At 33.0% G+C, this 18,734-nt stretch overlaps 1 protein-coding gene across 1 annotated transcript in view; it reads left to right on the top strand.

Annotated features, from left to right (window-relative positions):
• Positions 1-18,734, top strand: part of LOC112912724 (low-density lipoprotein receptor-related protein 1B-like) — a 1,003,376-nt gene that overhangs the window by 186,992 nt on the left and 797,650 nt on the right. The window contains exon 2 of the mRNA XM_072745081.1: positions 17,861-17,980. Within this exon, the coding sequence (XP_072601182.1) occupies positions 17,861-17,980 (120 nt within the window). The remainder of the gene's footprint in view (positions 1-17,860; positions 17,981-18,734) is intronic.

The following is an 18,734-nucleotide window of genomic DNA, read 5'->3' as shown; positions in this document are numbered from 1 at the left end:
AATTATTGGTTTATTCAAGTTATTATAAAGGTTTTTAATGGTGCCTCTTTTCCTGCAGGTCAGGTTATTATTGTTCACTAAAATCCAGTGCCTAATCGAGTTTATGGCTTCATTCATTCATTTATTCATTCAAAGAGTTGAGTCTCTAGGCCTTGTAATCCATTTGTGTGCCAGTTTTTGCTTTTCTATTGCACTACTGGAGGGAAAAAAAAAATGAGGTTTACAATGTGAAATCATACAAGATGCAATCATACAATTAAGACCACTCTCTATTTTTATTTTCCAACCTCAAAGAACTACTTCAGTGTTTTCTGACTCAGCAATTATTTGTGTTTTCCAAAAAGGTTACTTCTAACCTCATTCTTTGTAAACCCCTGACTATGCCACCTCCTCCTTAATATTCAGCATATGACATTGCCTACTCCGTCCAAGGAAAAAAAACAGGAGCCAAACAATGAAAGCTTGATAACTTAGCATTATCTAAACCAATAAAAATGCCTGCAATTAAATCCTTATTATACTCTTTTTTTCCTGTGAGAAGAGATGTCATATATTTTTTTTTAATTGTCTTTCTTTGGCTCTGCTCTGTCATCTTTCTCATTTTCCCTTGACTTCTGATCTGTCATGTCACCCCCTAAATACTGCAGCGATTCCTTAATCCTTACAAGATAATTTTTAAACTCAAGCTTGTCTAGCTTTTTCTTTCTTCCTTCATAATCTATTTTTGTCAACCCAAATTTCCCTCAGTTTCCTGATTATGCTGTGTTCTTTCTCACTTTTGCAACTTTTTCAATTCCTGTTTCTCTTTAGAGAGCACTCTTTCTCCTGACTCTGCCCATATATAATTTCTATATAGCATGGAGGTCTCAATTTAGATGTAATTTACTTCAGGAAATCTTCCAAAACACCACTGATATTTTTTTCCTCACTGAATCCTGCATTTTCCCTATCATAAAACATATAATTTGGTATTGTAATTACTTATTTACTTGTCTTTATCCCTTGAGTCTGAAATGCCATTGGTAGAGATATTTTGTGGATAAAGTGGAATAAATGAGCCCTGAATGGCTAAAGAAGCCATGCCCTATGCTTGGCACTTGGATAGGGAGATGAAAGGCAAAATCTCTGCTCTCAATGCCTTAACAGTCCAGTAAAGAAGACAGATAATCTAAACCAACAATGATGATATATTAAATACTATACAATGGTATTTGGCCCCAGTTTCCTCTCAATTTTATTTCTGAACACTTGGAAATAAACCTATCTTATGCCTTTTTATTCCTATGTTTTGTTTATGACTTTGAATCTTTCCAGAAATTATGAATACTTCAACAATCATAAACAGAATTCACACAATTTTCTCAAGCTACTTTGGACCATAGTGTTGTCTCCTTCCCCTGAACTTCAATAGCACTTCTAGTACTACTATCCACTTGGTAATTATGTAGTGAGTCTTAGTTAATTATTTAGTTATATATAATTATATCTTCTTTCAGACTTAGAACTTTTAGAAGAGAGAGATATTATACAACTGTGTCTATACATAAAACCCTTGAAAGACCCATCAAGGAATAGAAAAATACCTTGTTTATTGAAGTTTCATTGTGATTGATTTTCTAAAAATTTATGAGCTCTGCTATCACTTCTATTTCCATCTTATTGAAGCCTATGGATTCATTATCTTTTCTCCATATTTGCTTTTCATAATATAGATCTCATTTGTCCTGAACAGTGGAAGACTAGTGTTTTATTTATAATATTGACTGGCTTTACATGTCTTAAGAATTGTGCAGGTAGTTTATACATGTTATGCCATTTAATCTTTCTAATAATCCCATGAGACAGGTTAAATGATAGCTCTGTTCTTCCTCAGAAAAAAGAAATGGATCCAAATAGGTTCAACTACTTTTAAAGGATTATCAAACTAATAAGTAGGAATCCTAAGATAAATATTGACTCTAACTTCTTAACCACTACCATATTCTGGTCATCGATTGTGTGTGTGTGTGTGTGTGTGTGTGTGTGTGTGTGCGTGTGTGTGTGTATAGTATATATTGTATAATATAAATGCCATTATATAGTATATATATACATACACATAGCTCTCCTGATCCTTGCACATTATGATGATGAGCAAGTATCACTAGATAATTCCATAGACTGAAGAAAATTGTACCGGTGCTATGATGTACCTTTTAAAAAGCCTACAAATGTAACAAGGTATAGTTTTAAGAAAAATATGTATTATTTACAAGAGACAGAACATCCTTGGTACTTTACTAACCTTATTTATTTATTTTTTCCTGCAAAACATGTTATATTAATATTCCTATGATCACTTCACAGAAAAGAAACTCGAGAATTAGGTCACCAGAACTCCTCAGAGTAGCTCATATAGCTATTGAGTAGCGTGCTGTGGATGTGAACCAATCTATTTGTCATCAAATATTATGCTTTCCCATACTATAAAACACTACTTTGTTAACCCCTTATTTCTGTACTTCTCAATTTGTGTAATATCTCTTTATCATTGGAATAGGGTGCAAAATAGGAATGTGCACTGAGTTCTGTTTAAATTTCCTGGTTGTGTTCCAGAGAGCTGGTTTAACAGTATTCTGACTTTGTACTATTTATAAAAAGTGCCTGAGATACTATAATTTTATCATATTTTATATGACGTTTATACCCCATATGTAAATATATAAAATATCAACATATTGTAACTCTTTATTAAGTATATGTGGTCAAGTGTATGCCTTCCTGGTGTATCTATTTTATCTAGAATTAGTGAGTAGTCTGTTTACACTGAATTCCTATTATATTTTTACCCATGTCTACATTATGGCTCTTGTCCAGAATTCGCAGATGCTTTTCCTGCAAAGTCTATATTCTATAATGTAGACAGAATTATGGACCCAGGTGGGACACCTAAAATCATTACATTTTTGTCACATTCTTTCTCATGTAATAGGTAAAACTAATAAAAGGCGGTACTAATGTAAGATAAAAGCCAGCTGCATTATTTCAACCCAGCAATTGAATTCTATCAATCAAGGTACCCTTTGCTGTCAGAAAAGAAAGTTAGAAGGTTCTGTATGGATGAAAATAAAGCTTAGGGTAAAAGCTTGATCTATAAAAGAAATATACTTCTACAAATTTGGGAATAAGAATGAGGAAAGGCAAACACCGTTTGATAAGGCCTGTCTAGACATTGGTATCTTGAATGTGAATATTGAATAATAAAATTGAAATGAATACCATTATGATACCATCACCGTAAATTCATGAAAATATAAATCAGCAAGAGAGAACAAAAACGCTATGGCACTATCATTTTAAGGACTGAATACAAATATGGGTGGGATCTTTATTTGGCAAATTCTCTAATCAGCTGAACATTTTATGATGCCTACAATGAAAATCATTATTCCTTTTCAATTTAGTTTTGTTGTGAATTTTGAAAAACTACCTTCACCATTTTGTATTCTTAATAAAATTCACTTTAATATTTATTGCCATAAAATATACTCATTATAAAAATTTAGAAAATTTAGGAATATGCAAAGAGACAATACATTTTACCAGGTTGCAGCTATTCTTAGTGAAGCGTTTTTAATATTTTGAATCTTAGGACTTTAAACAAGATAACAAGCATTTTCTGTTCTAAATGAAATTATAATGAAAAATTATTCTTTTTTCTACTTACTCATTGTGTCTAGAAAGCTTTTTGTTTATTTTTAACATTATATATATATAATATACATATTCAGCTTATATTATATATATTCAACATAGTATATTATAGAGGGAAATATTACTAACATAAAAAGGCCTACCTGTGCAAAAACCCACAAAATGTGAAAGAAAACTAATTTTCATGCTATTTGGTCTATGTCTTCCACACTTACATGAAACCAAGTCAATGGTCAAATTGAAGTTGGAAGGTTTGCCCTCATTTCATCACAACCTGTCTTGCTAGAGCTACGTGGTCACTTTAAGGAAAGGCAAAGTAGCTCAGGGCTCATGCATGTATAGGTCTTTAATTCACAATTTGGAAAAGTGACATGAGGTGTTAAAAGTTAACACTGATTCCCCAACTTTTTAATTCTAAAAATGACCGCAGTCATAGTTTTCTTTCATCTGAAAGGATTTACATATGCTTACTTGGGTTTTGCTGCTGAACTCTGGAGGAGTTCATCTACTCCAGTGGAAGAAATAAGAACACAAGGTCTGTGAGCTTGCATCCACAAAGGAAAAGAAACTAGTTTTCAGTTGGTATAGTGTCTGGCTTGCATTGAGAAATTAACTTTATCTTCAACTTTTTTTTTCGGCAAAAAACAATGTATTCTATTACCCCTCCCCTCCCAAAATCAAAGCTACTTAAAGTGTGGTACATGAATTATTAGCAGAGACCTCTGCTAGGAGAGAATGTCAGGCATCACCTCAGGTATTCTGAATCATAACCCACACTACATCTTAACAAGTTCCCAGGTCATTTGTTCTATATCAAATTTACCCTGATAAATCAGGTCTCAAGTTGTATAGCCTTCTCGAGGAAATCTTCAGGAATATCTCTGAATATGCCCAATGCCCTTATTAATTCTCATAGCATTAAGTCTCTCTCATCTGTAGTTCTTAGAGCACACTTTTATATTTATCAATATATCATTTGATTTTTTCTCCAGTAGACTATTAGCTGAGGATGAAACTTGCTTTTGATTATCATGGGGTACCTGGCATAGTGTATCACCCATAGTATTTATATAATAATTAATTAGTTAAGCTTGATTGACAATAAAAAATGTTTGTACTATTAGCATGTATAGTTGATTCCAACTTAAAAAATAGCTTTCAGTTTCAGTTGTTATCATTGCTATTATTATACATATCAACTCTTTTTGAATGGCTATTGTGCTGGAAGTTGAAGTTACACAAGAATATAATAAAATATCACCTTTGTGATTCAGGAGCTTACAATCTTGTAGAGTTGTCAGAATTTTCACTTGGAAAGACAGATTATAATTCATCACTTGTATATATTAAGAGGCCAAGGGATGAACAGTATCTTACTGAGAGAACTGATTTTTCTAGGCTTTAAAACAAGCAATGAAATATTTTAAAAATTGTTTTAATTTTTTTTGAGTATAGTTGACACACAATATTACATTACTTTCAGGTATACAACAGTGATTCAGAAACTACACATGCTGTGATCACCACAAGTGTACCTTCTATCTGCCACCTTACAATGCTATTATAATATCATTAAGTATATTCCCTGTGCTGTGCCTTTTATTCTCATGACTTATTCATTTCATAACTGAACATGAGTATCTCCCACAGCCTTTCACCCATTTTGCCCATCCTCTTATTCCCCTCCCCTCTGACAACCCTCAGTTTGTTCTCTATTTATAGATCTGATTCTGCCTTTTATTTATTTATTTATTTGTTTTGTTTTTTCGATTTCATGAGTGAAATCATGTGATATTTGTCTTTCTCAGTCTGACTTATTTCACTTAACGTATATCCATTCATATTGCCCCAAAGGCAAGATCTCATCCTTTTATGGCTGTATAATATTCCACTTTGTTTACTTATTCATCCATCAAAAGACATTTTGGTTGTTTCCAAGGTTTTGGCTACTATGAATAATGCTGCTATAAATGTTTGTGTACAAGTTTTTTAGTATTTTTATCTTGGGCATACATATAGGAGTAAAATTTCTGGAAAAATGGAAACTTGATGTACAATTTTTTGAGGAACTAGCCAAAATAGTTTCCAAAATGGCTAAATCATTTACATTTCCACCAGGAAAATCATTCCAATTTCCCTACCTCCTCCCCAACAGTTGTTACTGTCTGTTTTTATGGTTATAACCACCCTTATAAGTATGAAGTCTTTTCATTGTGTTTTGATTTGTTTTGGACCTGATGAATACAGATGAGTATATATTCATGTGTTTATTTTTCATTTGTATAACTTCTTGGGAGAAATACAGATTCATATCCTTTCCCTATTTTTATATTGGGTTGTCTATTTATTATTGAATTATAAAAGTTATTTATTAGAATTATAAAAGTTGTGAGTTATTTGTTTCAATACAAATCTCTTACCAGGTGTTATTTGCAATTATTTCTCCCATTCTATGAATCATTTGACCTTCTTGATGGTGTTCTTTGATGCATGCATTTTTTTAGTTATGATAAGTACAGTTTATCTGATTTGTCCTTTGTCACTTGTGCTTTTTTAAAATTTACTTTTTATTTTTTGTATATTTTTTATTGGAGTTCGATTTTGCCAACATGTAGTGTAACACCCCATGCTCATCCCGTCAAGTGCCCCCCTCAGTACCCCTCACCCAGTCACCCCATCCCCCCGCCCACCTCCCCTTTCACTACCTCTTGTTCGTTTCCCAGAGTCACTTGTGCTTTTGATGCTATATCTAACAAGATTTTAAAGATTTACTCCTATATTTTTTTTTCTAAGAGTTCTCTCATTTTAGCTCTTACACATATACCTGTAATCCATTTTAAGTTCATTTTTTTAAGTGGTATAAGGCAGAAATCCAAATTCATTTTTTTCTTGATGCATGTGAATTTCCAGGTTACTTAGATCCATTTCCAGAAGAAAAACAAAACAAAACAAAAGCATGGAAAGAAAAAAAAAAACTGCACCTTCCCTATTGAATTTTTTGGAACCTCACTAAAAGTCTATTGAACATAGCTGTGAGAGTTTATTTCTGGACTCTCAATTCTGTTCCATGACCTACATGTCTTTCTTCATGCCAGTTACATGCTCTCTTGATTATTACAGCTTTGTAGTAAGTTTTGAAATGGGGAAGTGTGTGTTCTCCAGCTTTGTCTTTCATTTTGATATTTTTTCCTTGCTATTCTTGCTATTTTAGATCCTTTGCTTTTCCATATGAGTTTTAGATCATCGTATCAATTTATACAGGAAAAAGCAAGTTAGATTTCCCTAGGGATTTCTTGGAATCTGTAGAACAATTTGGGGTGTATGGTCATCTTAACAATATTAAGTCTTCTAATCCATGAACATGGAATTCCTTTCCATTAAATATTCTTTAATTTATATCAATTATATATATATATATTTTTTTTTTTTCTGTGTAAGTCTTATACTTTTTTTTGTTAAATGCAGCCCTAAAAATTCTATTCTATTTGGTACCATTTTTTTTTCAAAAAAAAATTTTGGTTTTATTTATTTTTTCATGGGGGGCGGGGTACAGAGACACAGGCAGAGGGAGAAGCAGGCTCCCTGCAGGGAAACTGATGTGGGACTCCATTCTGGGTCTCCAGGATCATGCCCTGGTCTGAAGGCAGGTGCTAAACCTCTGAGTTACTCAGGGATCCCCCTATTTGGTACGATTTTAAATGAAATTTCACTTTTCACTGTCAGATAATTCATTGCTGGTGTATAGAAATAACACACACACACACACAAACATATATACACACAGAGCCATTCTTCTGATTGCATAATCTATTGTCATGTTAACCAACTGTTCTGTTGGCTCAAATGTATTATGGAGCCCTTGTAGCTTTTTTTTTTTTTTTCCATTTTGGCTGTTCTTATTTTCAAATCAGCATTTTCCAGTTGATTCACTGTAATGAATTCTGACTTTCTGTTTATGTCTTTTTAATAAGGCACTGTCAGAGCTTCCTTTACTGTTTTTCTCTTTTTTTTCCTGTGATAACATACACTTGACATCAAATTTACTATTTTAACCATATTTTAGTGTACAGTTCAGTGGATTAAGTACATTCACCTTTTTATAGAACCATCACTACTATCCACGTCCCAAATTTTTCTACTTTCCAAACTTGAAATTTTAAACAAATTTAACAATAAATCACTGTCCCCTCCCTCAACTTCTGGAAATTACCATCCTACTTTGTCTCTGTGAATTTAACCACTTTTAGTACCTTATATAATTAGAATCATACAATGTTAATATTTTTGTGACTGGCTTATTTCACTTAGCATTATATCTTTGAGGTTTATCATTATTGGAACATGTTCCAGAATTTCCTTCCTTTTTAAGGCTGAATTATATTCCATTTTATGTGTATGTCACATTTTGTTTATCTATTCGTCATCATGTAATGTTGATATACATTTAGGTTGCTTTTATCTTCTGGTTATTTTGAAAGCTACTACCATACACATGAGTTTACAAATATTCAAATCCCTGCTTTCAATATTTTTGGGTTTATACCCAGGAATAGAATTGCAGGATTGTATGGTAATTCTATGTTTAATGTTCTAAGGAACCACCATACTGTTTTCCATAGTGACTGCACCATTTTACATTCCTACCAGCAATATACAAGTGTTTTAATTTCTCAATATCCTTGCCAACACTTGTCATTCTCTGTTAACCTGGGAGAGGGGCAGTGGGAGAGGAAGAAGTAGGAATCCCCACGGAGCACAGAGCCTGACGCAGACCTGGATCCCAGGACCCTAAGATCATGACCTAAGCTGAAGTCAAACACTTAACCTACTAATCCACCCAGATTTCACTGTTAGCTTATTTTTTTTTCTTAAGAACAGCCATTCTAATGGGTGTGAAATGTATCTCCTTGTGGTTTTGATTTGCATTTCTCATTGATTAGTGATTTTGAAACATATTGAATGTTTGAATGAAACATATTTTCATTTGACTGTTGACAATTATTATTTTTTTTTGTAGAAGTATCTATTCAAGTTCCTTACCCATTTTTTAATTGAGTTGTTTGATTTTTGTTGTTGAGTTGTAGAAGTCTTTATAAATTATGGTTATTAATCCCTTATCAGTTATATAATTTTAAAATATATTTATATGTACTTTTTTCTATTCTGTAGATTGCCTTTTCACACTGATAGTTTCTTTTGTTGTACAAAAGTTTTTAATTTTGATGAAGCCCAATTTTCCTTTTGACACCTGTGCTATCGCTATCATATTCTCTCCTTCTTTAAGCAATTTTTAAAAATCTTTGAACATATTTTCAATAGTTGCTTTGAAATCTTTGTCTGCTTATTTTCATATCTAGGCCCTCTGAGAGGCAATTTCTTTTACCTATTTTTTCCTCACTTGTGTACAATCACAGGTTCCTGTTTCTTTGCATGCCTCATATTTTAGTTGAAGACTGGGAGTTTTAGATAATAAATTTTAAAAACTCTGGACACTATTCTTCTCTGTCCCTAATTGTAGTAATTGGTAGGTTTTGTCTCTTTGTCTTGCATGTTTAATTTTTTGTTACCTTGACTGACTATTTCCATGAAATTTAGTTCCCACACAGTGTGGGATCTCTGCTGTTGCCTCTCTATGCCCCTAAGGGTATAGCCCTGGTCATGTGCACAGTCACCTTGGGATAACAGTGGCTTTCTAAGGGTCCTCTTTGATTGTCTGTTTACCTGATCTATTAAGTGTGTGCCACATTGGTATTGCACTCAGCAGTTAGTTAGCATACACCAATTTTATTATTTTTCAAATAAAAAGGCATTTTGGCATAATTTCCTCCACAGTTTTACTCAATAAAATATTGTACACTTTTCAGAAGTAGACTTTGTTCCAACTCTAGAAAGTTCTTCTTAGCCATCTTTGTCCTCCAATTCTAGCTGACCTATGTTTTAGTTTATTGCTCCCATGGAGCCATCATCTTTATCTTAATTAATTGCCATCAAAATCTCCATTGTGACTAAAGTGACTAAAACTTAAAATTAAATTGAAAACTGATGATAACTTGTATTGGGCAGAAGGCCAAGCAACTGGATGATTCTTCATATATAATGGTAGTAGGAGTGCAAAGTGGAACAGCTACTTGGGAAAACAATTTGATAGTTTCTTATAAAGTAAAACATCATTTTACCATATAAACCAACAATCTCAGATTGACTCAAATGAAATGATAAACTGTATTTACATGAAATTTCATGTGAATGTTTAGAGCAACTTTATTCAAAATTGAAAGTCACTTAAATATCTGCCACTTGTGAAATGGGTAAATAAACTGAAATACATTCATACAATAGAAGAGTGTTCAGGAATAGAAAGGAGGGAACTCCAGATAAGGTAATGTGGTTGAGTCTCAAATAAATTATGCTAACTAAAGATGCCACAGGCTGGATGATTCCACTTATGTGACATGGTAGGAAAGACAGAACCATTGAGATGAAAAACAGACCAGTGATGCCAAATCTGGCAATGGTGAAATGAGTTGACTACAGAAGGGCACAGGAAAATATTCTGGGATCATGGTCCTGTTCTGGATCTTGATGGTGGTATTGGTTATACAACTAAATGTGTTTTTCAAAACTCATAGAACTGTACATAAAAGGAATGAATTTCTATGTAAATTTATACCATGACAACAAAAATAGAAATAATAACAAAAAATGCCTTAATGTTGTACCTTTATATATGAGAGCACATTGAAAATTTGAAGCCAGGACTGTGTAGTTTAGCACTAAGCAAAGAATTCTGAAGAAATCCACATTGGTAGTCATAAGCAGCAGCCTAATCTCTGCAAGCCAGCTCACACTGCATTTTACCAGGCCAAGGAAACAGGGGTGAGAGGATGAATGATGTGACACAAATTATCACCACTCTAAATATGTCATGCATACGTCCTGCTGACAAGAGGGACTGTCTGGCATGGTAAGTAGCTGCATCAGCTTTTCAATCTCCAAATATAAAAAGTGGGTGAAATACTGTTTTAATGTGGTACATAAGGAAATGATATTTTTCCTTATAACTATGATTATAGTTGTTGGTTAAGTGGCATTTTTGTAAAAGCCAAATTCAAGGAGTGATTTGATTACTAAAATTATGAATTAAACACTATCCCATTTTGTAAAATAATGTCTCAGATAACTTATGAATTTAGAAAGTGCCTATATTTTTTGGTATTTCCAAAGAGTTAATAAAAGTTCTAATTTCCTCTCAGGGAGAAACATATAACCTAGAAGCACATGAATAAAACAGCACAGTAGTGTTCTCACTGTCCTGCTAAGTCCAATACATCAATGTGAATTGTGACCAATGTGAATTGTTCAATTATAGATCATAAAGGTAGCCAGCATAATGCTATTGACTGCACCATGAATGAACCAATGGCTACACATACAAGCTGGCAAACAGTGGTTCTCTGGCTTAGAAATATTTATGTAAACTATAAACTAATGAGGGGAGAAACCTCCTACCAGTAAAAACTTGGAATTTTTGGTATCTGGTTATCAGCTTCAAATCACCTTCTCTACTGTCCTGTTTTTACTCTGAGACAGGTTAGCAAAATTTATCTGTGTTTCCTAAATCTTAAGCCTGCATACATTCTGGAGACATGTTATAAATCCCAATGCTGTCAAAAAGCAAAACCACCCCTAAAGACAATGCAAATCAGCATAAGTGCTTGATAAAAATTTCTTGTCTGATTTACTAATTGGTCCATCCGTATGTAGCAGATTAAATATGCATGCACATTGCTTCAGAGAGCAATCTTCTCCATATTTCATAGAAACCAGTTAGCCAGTATAGAAAAATCTTATTTTTCTATGGTTAGTATTCCCCTGTTGGAGATTTTTCATTCAGGTAAAGACTTTAAGAGAATGAATGAATGAATGAAAGTACCCCCCCAAAAAGGACATCAAAAGATGCACAAGTAATTTGAGGGCAAAACTAGAACTAAATGTCGTATAACACTCAAAATTAAAAGCATGAAAGAGAAAGTCATTCTATTATAAAAAGAAACATATCTCCAAATGACTTGAAAATTATATAAATTATGATGAGAATACTACAACTTAAATGGTAACATGCTAGTGGAAAATAAAAATAATGCAAAGAATTGCGTGTGTCAGGCAATGTTTTAAGAACTTTGTATGATTTACCTCATTTAAGCCTCTCAACAACCCTATGAGGTAGCTTCTATTATTATCCCCATTTTAGAGATAACGAAAGAGAATTATAGATACCTTATATGATCTTCCCATCACCATAGTATTATGTAAAAACAACCCTGGTACCTCAGGGGTTGAATGCATCAAAAATCCAAATTTTCACTCACATCAACATCCAAATGAGTCATCAGTGGATGCTTGCTGTTTCAGCCTCCCTTCAGTTTAGGACAATTGGCACAAAGTTCTCTGGGTCTTCTGCTGGCTTCTTTGAATCTAGAGGACTGACAAGTAGAGAGTAGGAGAGTGTCAAAATGCTCTAGAGCCCAGGTCAAAAAGTGGCACACACTAATTTTGCATATGTTGCATTATCTAGGTGCCAGATATATGGCCCCAACATAATGTAAGTCAACTGGGAAAATTAATCTTTTTATTTGCTCAGGAAGAGGAAACAGGATTGGTGAACATTAGCTGTGTGTTTTTTTTTTTTTCCCCACACTCACATAGCCTGAAATTAATAAAACCAGGGTTGGAACTTAGGTATTCTAGCTTTAGCGCTTAAGGCTTTATTTATAGTATTCTACCATGATTTAGAAAAAAAGAACAAGTAGTGAAAGAGATGTAAGATTTAGCGAGATTTAGCATGAAATAATTTTCTATCCTTCTAGAATCTCTGCTACTATTTATTAATAATACAAATCCAGAAATCTATTTCTAAGTTAAAGAATGGCTTAGGAGCTTAGTGCCTCAAAGTTGCCCATTACTTGTAAGGTGTTCACTTGCATTTGATAAGGAAGATATTTTCACATTTTTATAATCTCCTCTACAACTTCAAAAAAAAAGGCATAGAAAAGATTCCTTAAATACCATAGAATGGAGTGAGTCCGTGTTAGGAGAGTCCTCATCAGTTGAATTGAGTTTGATTCCTGAAATAATAGCTCCTCTCCATTCATTAAAGAAAGACACTTTTCTTTCATGATAATGCTAAGAAATACAGATGAAATACCATGTTATATATCTGGATTCAGACTTGCATATATCATCACCTTAGATGCTGGTAGTCTTCCTACTTTAACCAAAGATCCAAATCAATGATAATGTTACATGAATCAATGACCACGCTTCAGAGCACTCTATGAAGATGGATAATTCAAGTACAGAATTTCTGTTCTACCCAAATAAGCTTTCTAACAAAATTAATCTGATGCATTTTTAATTATCTATATAAGCATTATAGTGTTGCATGTAATTAAGCATAAATGGTAAGCAGCTCAAATAGATTACATTACAGTAATTAGTATTGCTTTCCCAGAGTTAAGCCAAATTTTAAATTTTAGTTTTCATTTTGTTAGTTCTTCATAATTCTTCATGGCGTTAGAAGAATCACCATTTACCATTTCATCTGATAAAATGCTTTCAATCTCTTTGCACATGCATGAGTTCTCAAAGAGGATAACTTTGATGAACGACAAACTGACTTGCCCTTGTCTCTTGCTATTTTCAACCCCTAGACCCCACCTAACACTCAAAACCATGTGTGAGCTCTGATATTTCATACCCAGTTTTTCCCCAATTTCTCTCATTTTTTTCTCAATTCTCCTCATCATTATCCCCATGTTGGTAACTATTTTCAGCAGGCATATTCCAGATATTTAAAGTTTGGAGAGAGCAGAAAGATGAAACCAATGGCCTGTGGATTTAGTACTTTGAATTGAGAGGGCAAACAAGGAATTGGCCTAAAAAAATTATATGGAAAAAAATAATACATTTAAGGTACTGAGCTAACATGCCTGCCTTAAGGTACCAGACTAAATAAATTTGGTCAAACCTCTGTCTTTATTCTCTTTATTTCATAATATATTTGATTCTTTTCCAGGAGAAACCTTTCCTATTTCCTCTTTCTGCCACAATTCCTTGCTACTACATTTATCTCTATTCTCTGTCCCACTGGAATCTTTTTTAAATGTCTTAATTGACCCTATTAGAAAGCCCAATATATGTCTTAGTGTTCATCTAATAATATTCCACAGGGGTTTAACATTTATTGTTCTGCTTACTTCCATGAACTCTTCTTCCACCTTAGATTTTGTCAAGTTTTTCAGCTTCTCCCATATATAAATTTGATAATTTCTTGGGCATTTTTGTTGATGGTTCTTCTTCTGCTTGCCTTTTACATATAAAAATCTCTGGGGTTTATTTGTATTACAAATATTCCTTACAAGGGATAATTCTTTCCTTTTTAGGCTTTAATTTCCTACTTTATGTTTATGACTTCCAGAGCTACATCCCAGTCCAGACTTGTCTTCTTAGATACACTCAAATTCTCAAGTCTCTCCTGGCCTTTCTTGTCAACATTTGAAACTAAACAGTCAACTATTTTCCCTCAAACTGTTGGTCCTCCTGTTATTCTTGATTCATTTTATTGGTACTATTAACTTACTGTCATTTTGCTTTCATCAAGTGTTTGGCCATCCATTCACATAAATCTTCATAGTCTTAATGTGTGCCTTTGCCATGTCTAGGGCTTCAGGTAGCTTTTCAGGATATTTCACTCATGTTTTGCCATGCTATTAGGTAATATCAAACACTTCTGTCCTCAATTATTAGCAATGACTCTCATTATCAAAACTAAAAAGTCTACTTAATTTAAGAATTAATCCACTTTGACTTGGCCCCAAACAAGAATGCTAGGCCCATTTTCTACCACTTCAAATGCTATGGTTCAGCCACACAGTTATTTATCATTGTATTTCTTGTATGCTTTCCTGTCTTTTCATTTATTTTTGCATATTGTCTGCTTTATCGGGGATGCACGTCCATAAATTTTGTTCACTGAACACTTCTTATCTTTTAAATTTCAGCTTAAATTAAACTTTTCTCACTACTATTTTCCATATTATCTATGCTCTTTTCCAGTCTCTGGAGGATTCCTTCTCTTCCTAGCTCATGTCACTTGTATTTTTATTTAGCATTTCTTATTTTCTGCTTTCAATTATATTGTTGTTTACGTTGTTTTCCTTCCCACCTAACCCCACCCACTTCCACACTCATGTTGTAATTCCTTAATTTGTCTAAAGTAATGTTGCATGTGTAGAACCCCAGCAGAGTGCTTAGCATTGAGTAGGTGCTTAATCAATGTTGAACTAAAGTAGCATATATATTCAAGGCAATTTTGGACTGATTCCACCATAATCAAACAAGATTTGACAACTCAATTACCTAATTTGAAGATGTAAATGAACTATCTTTAGGACCTAGTTTAATTTAATGGACTAGAAATGACACCTGAGAGTGTTAATCCTCATCCTAGAATTAAGCTATTTCATTGATTCATTCATCCTATAAAAATTATACAACACTTTATCTATAGTGCACTACTAACCAAGAATGAAAAATAAAAATAAAATACACCATGTTCTAACCATCACTGTATTATACTTTGGGAACTAGAGGCAGTATTAAAAATATAGGCTCTGTAGGCAGACTGACTTTGTTTTGAAGGGCAGCTCTGTCATATATTTGCTGAATAATCTTGGATTAGTTATCAGCCATCAGTTCCCTTATCTGTAAATTGTAAATTACAATAATATCTGGAGGTTTGACTGTTATAGGTTTCAAAGAGATTGCATATTTAAAGAACTTGGTATATGTTAGGCTTATACTTTGTAGCTATAGATACTAGTGAGGGAAACTAACATGTAAATAGCTACCATAATGCAAAGCAAAAGTTCCATAATTTCCAAAGAACCATTCATTCCATATTTTCTATTAATAATGTGTTTTTACAGACCAAATTCCTGGTCTTTGTACATTACCTAAGTATTAACATTGTATTAGCATATTATTAGCAATGACCCAAAACTCAAGCCTACAAATCAGATATAATTGATCTGCATATTGGTTGAATCTATGTCAAGGAAAGAGAAATTGTTCTGGTATTTCAAGGGGGAAAGAAATTTAGTATAAAGTATTGATTGTAACGGAGAAATGGAAATCAGAAGTTTAAGAGAGCACAACTAGCTTTCAAGTTATGGTACTGGTAGTTATGTTCTAGCAAAGGGGCTGTGAAATAGGAGGAAAGTCAAGAGTGTGAGTTCTAGAAGCAATGCAATGAATGTGTATCAGGAAGTAGTTAACTGTCAAATGCTGCTGATAGGTAAATAAGATGAGGACTGAAAGAAGGTCATTGCACTTATCAACTTCAAGGTCATCAAAGACATTTATGTAAGCAGTTTCTGTGGAGAAGTGGAAGTGAAAGTTCGATGGAGTGGGTTAAATATAGGAACAGAGAAAAGCAAGTGTATGTATTATTTTTTAAGTTTTGTTATTAAGAGAAACAGAGGAATTTTGCAAAGGTCACTAGTAGAGGGTCTGAGGTCAAAGTTTTTTGGTTTTAAGTTGGGGAAAGAGAATGCTTGATGCTGAAAACAAGCTAGTACAGGGGTCAGAAAACTTTCTGTAAGGGGCTATGGTAAATACTTTAGGCTTTGTGGGTCAGAGGTCTCTGAGACAACTAGTCACCTATGCCTTTGTAATGTAAAAACAGCCACAGGCAATATGTAAACAAATAGGCATGACTGTATTCTGTAAATTTTTAATTGTCAAAAAGAGATGGGCTCTTGTTTGATTAATATAAATTATTTAAAAATGATTATGAGAGCAAGCAGAGAATGGCTGAAGTGATATCCTTGAGTAAGTGAGAGGGGGTAGGATTTGTGCACAAAGATGGGAGGTGGGCTTTGATTATGAATTCAACCAAGTATGAAAGGCAAGGACAGGACATGAAAGGCAACCAAGTATGAAAGGCAAGGACCTGCAGAAGTAGGTAAATGAGAAGCAAAAATCTGTGGAAAATCTCCTTGATTGCTTCAGTTATCTCATAAAAAGTAGGAAGCAGGATCATAATATGTGAGTGACCGTTAGGACAAAGATTTGGGGTCTTAAGGGAAGATGCATGGAATAATTGCATGAAAGAGATGGAAAAATAATTTGGTTAAGAAAATATTTTAGATAGTGAAATAGCAAATTTTCTATTTGGAATGCTCTAGCTGTTCTTTTCCACATTGGACCATTAAACTATTTTTATTATTATATATAGTAATAAAAAATATATATATATATATTTTCTGAAGCACCAGCTAAATTTGTACCATTATCAACATATCTTGAATCATTTAATTTTAATCTTCAAAACCCTTATTTTTCTCCCCAGGAGAAGAGATTGTTGCAATCCATTAATACCTTCATTTTCAGACAGCAAAATCAGTCACACATTTTATCCATATATTTTTCTGGTTTAGCAAATTTTATTCCTGTTAGAAATTGTGCAATGAATATGCCTCTGTCACTTCATCTCTGTTTCATGCATTTATCATATTGAATTCTAATCTATTCTGAGGGTTTGCTAACTTTTGCTTCAATGATGTATTTGCTCTGAACGAGTTCAGATATAATGAAATATATTATGTCCAGTATTTGTCTAATATTTTGTCACCAATGAAAGATAAATTATTGAAATGGAATATATTCACATTGATTGCTATGAAGGTTACACGTGGATTATAAATCAAAACAAGTCCTCAAAAGATAGAAAATCAATTGATATGTCAGATAAGAAATGTATAAATGTTGAAATTAACCACTGAGTTGACATTTTTCCTCTTGAAATAATTTAATTTACCAGAATTTGAAAAGATTTGTAACTTTGAACATACAAAATAAGCTAAAAGTGAAAGACTGAACAGATTGAAATTTTGTTAGCAATACTTCAAACAAATACAAGCCAACATATTTTAGAGGGAGTAGATATCATTTTTTTCTCTCAGCCATTCACATAAATTTTCAAGGAGACCAATCAGAACTGTATTATTGTGGTTATGCCCTGAGAAATTTTAACAATATTTAAATTTAAATAGTACATAAGCATGCACAGTTATATTAACATAGTGTCTCTGTTTTTCTTCTCCAGAACTATTACCCAATTGCCAGCTGTTGAATTGTCAGTATAAATGTGCAGTGGTCAGAAATAGTACGAGATGTTACTGTGAGGATGGATTTGAAGTAAAAGAAGATGGAAGAAGTTGTAGAGGTAAGTAGGATATGTGACTCTTTTTTTTCTTAGGAGAGGCTTAGTTAATGGACATTTTAAAAAGTATCTTTGAGCACCTATCATGTGCTTCACACAGTGTTTAATTTTTTGTTTGTTTGTTTCTTGAGTTTTAAAAGATGATGCTCCCATATAAATCATACACATAAGCATACCAAATATGCATTTTCACCAATCAATTTTCAAATAGTATTGCAATAATGTCAAATATGGGGAATGTTAATGATAGGAAGTAGTTTAGGTTAACCATGAAAACCCTGGATTTAACAATCTTAACTTCCCAAATGTTTCCTGCCAGTTATACAGCTGCAATATAGTAGACATCTGCTATGAACTGAGTTATGTTAATAATATCATGCAATATTCTTTATAATTTTTTCATTTTTTGCACTGGTAATTCTGGAAGTTGGCATTTTACCAACAGCAATAATGAACATAAAAATATTTATGTGTATTTTTAATGTCATAATTCTTCATTTTTTGAATGCTCTACAGCACATGTTTACTCTGAAATGACTCGCCTTGGCCATACTGAACAAGTTGCTTCTCCATTCTGTTAACTTCTATTATATATATGCTAGAATATGTATATAAACCTGATATATCTGTAATATGAGTAATACATTATTTTATATGGTACTTAGAGTCTATATATACAAAACACAAAATATAGACTCTATATATAAAGTCAAAGAATATCTGCATTGCTAGAGCCACTAATAGACTATTTTACAAA

This window comes from Vulpes vulpes, unplaced genomic scaffold (genome assembly GCF_048418805.1).
Source record: "Vulpes vulpes isolate BD-2025 unplaced genomic scaffold, VulVul3 Bu000000626, whole genome shotgun sequence".
NCBI lineage: Eukaryota > Metazoa > Chordata > Mammalia > Carnivora > Canidae > Vulpes > Vulpes vulpes.
This window is presented reverse-complemented; position numbering and strand designations above follow the sequence as displayed.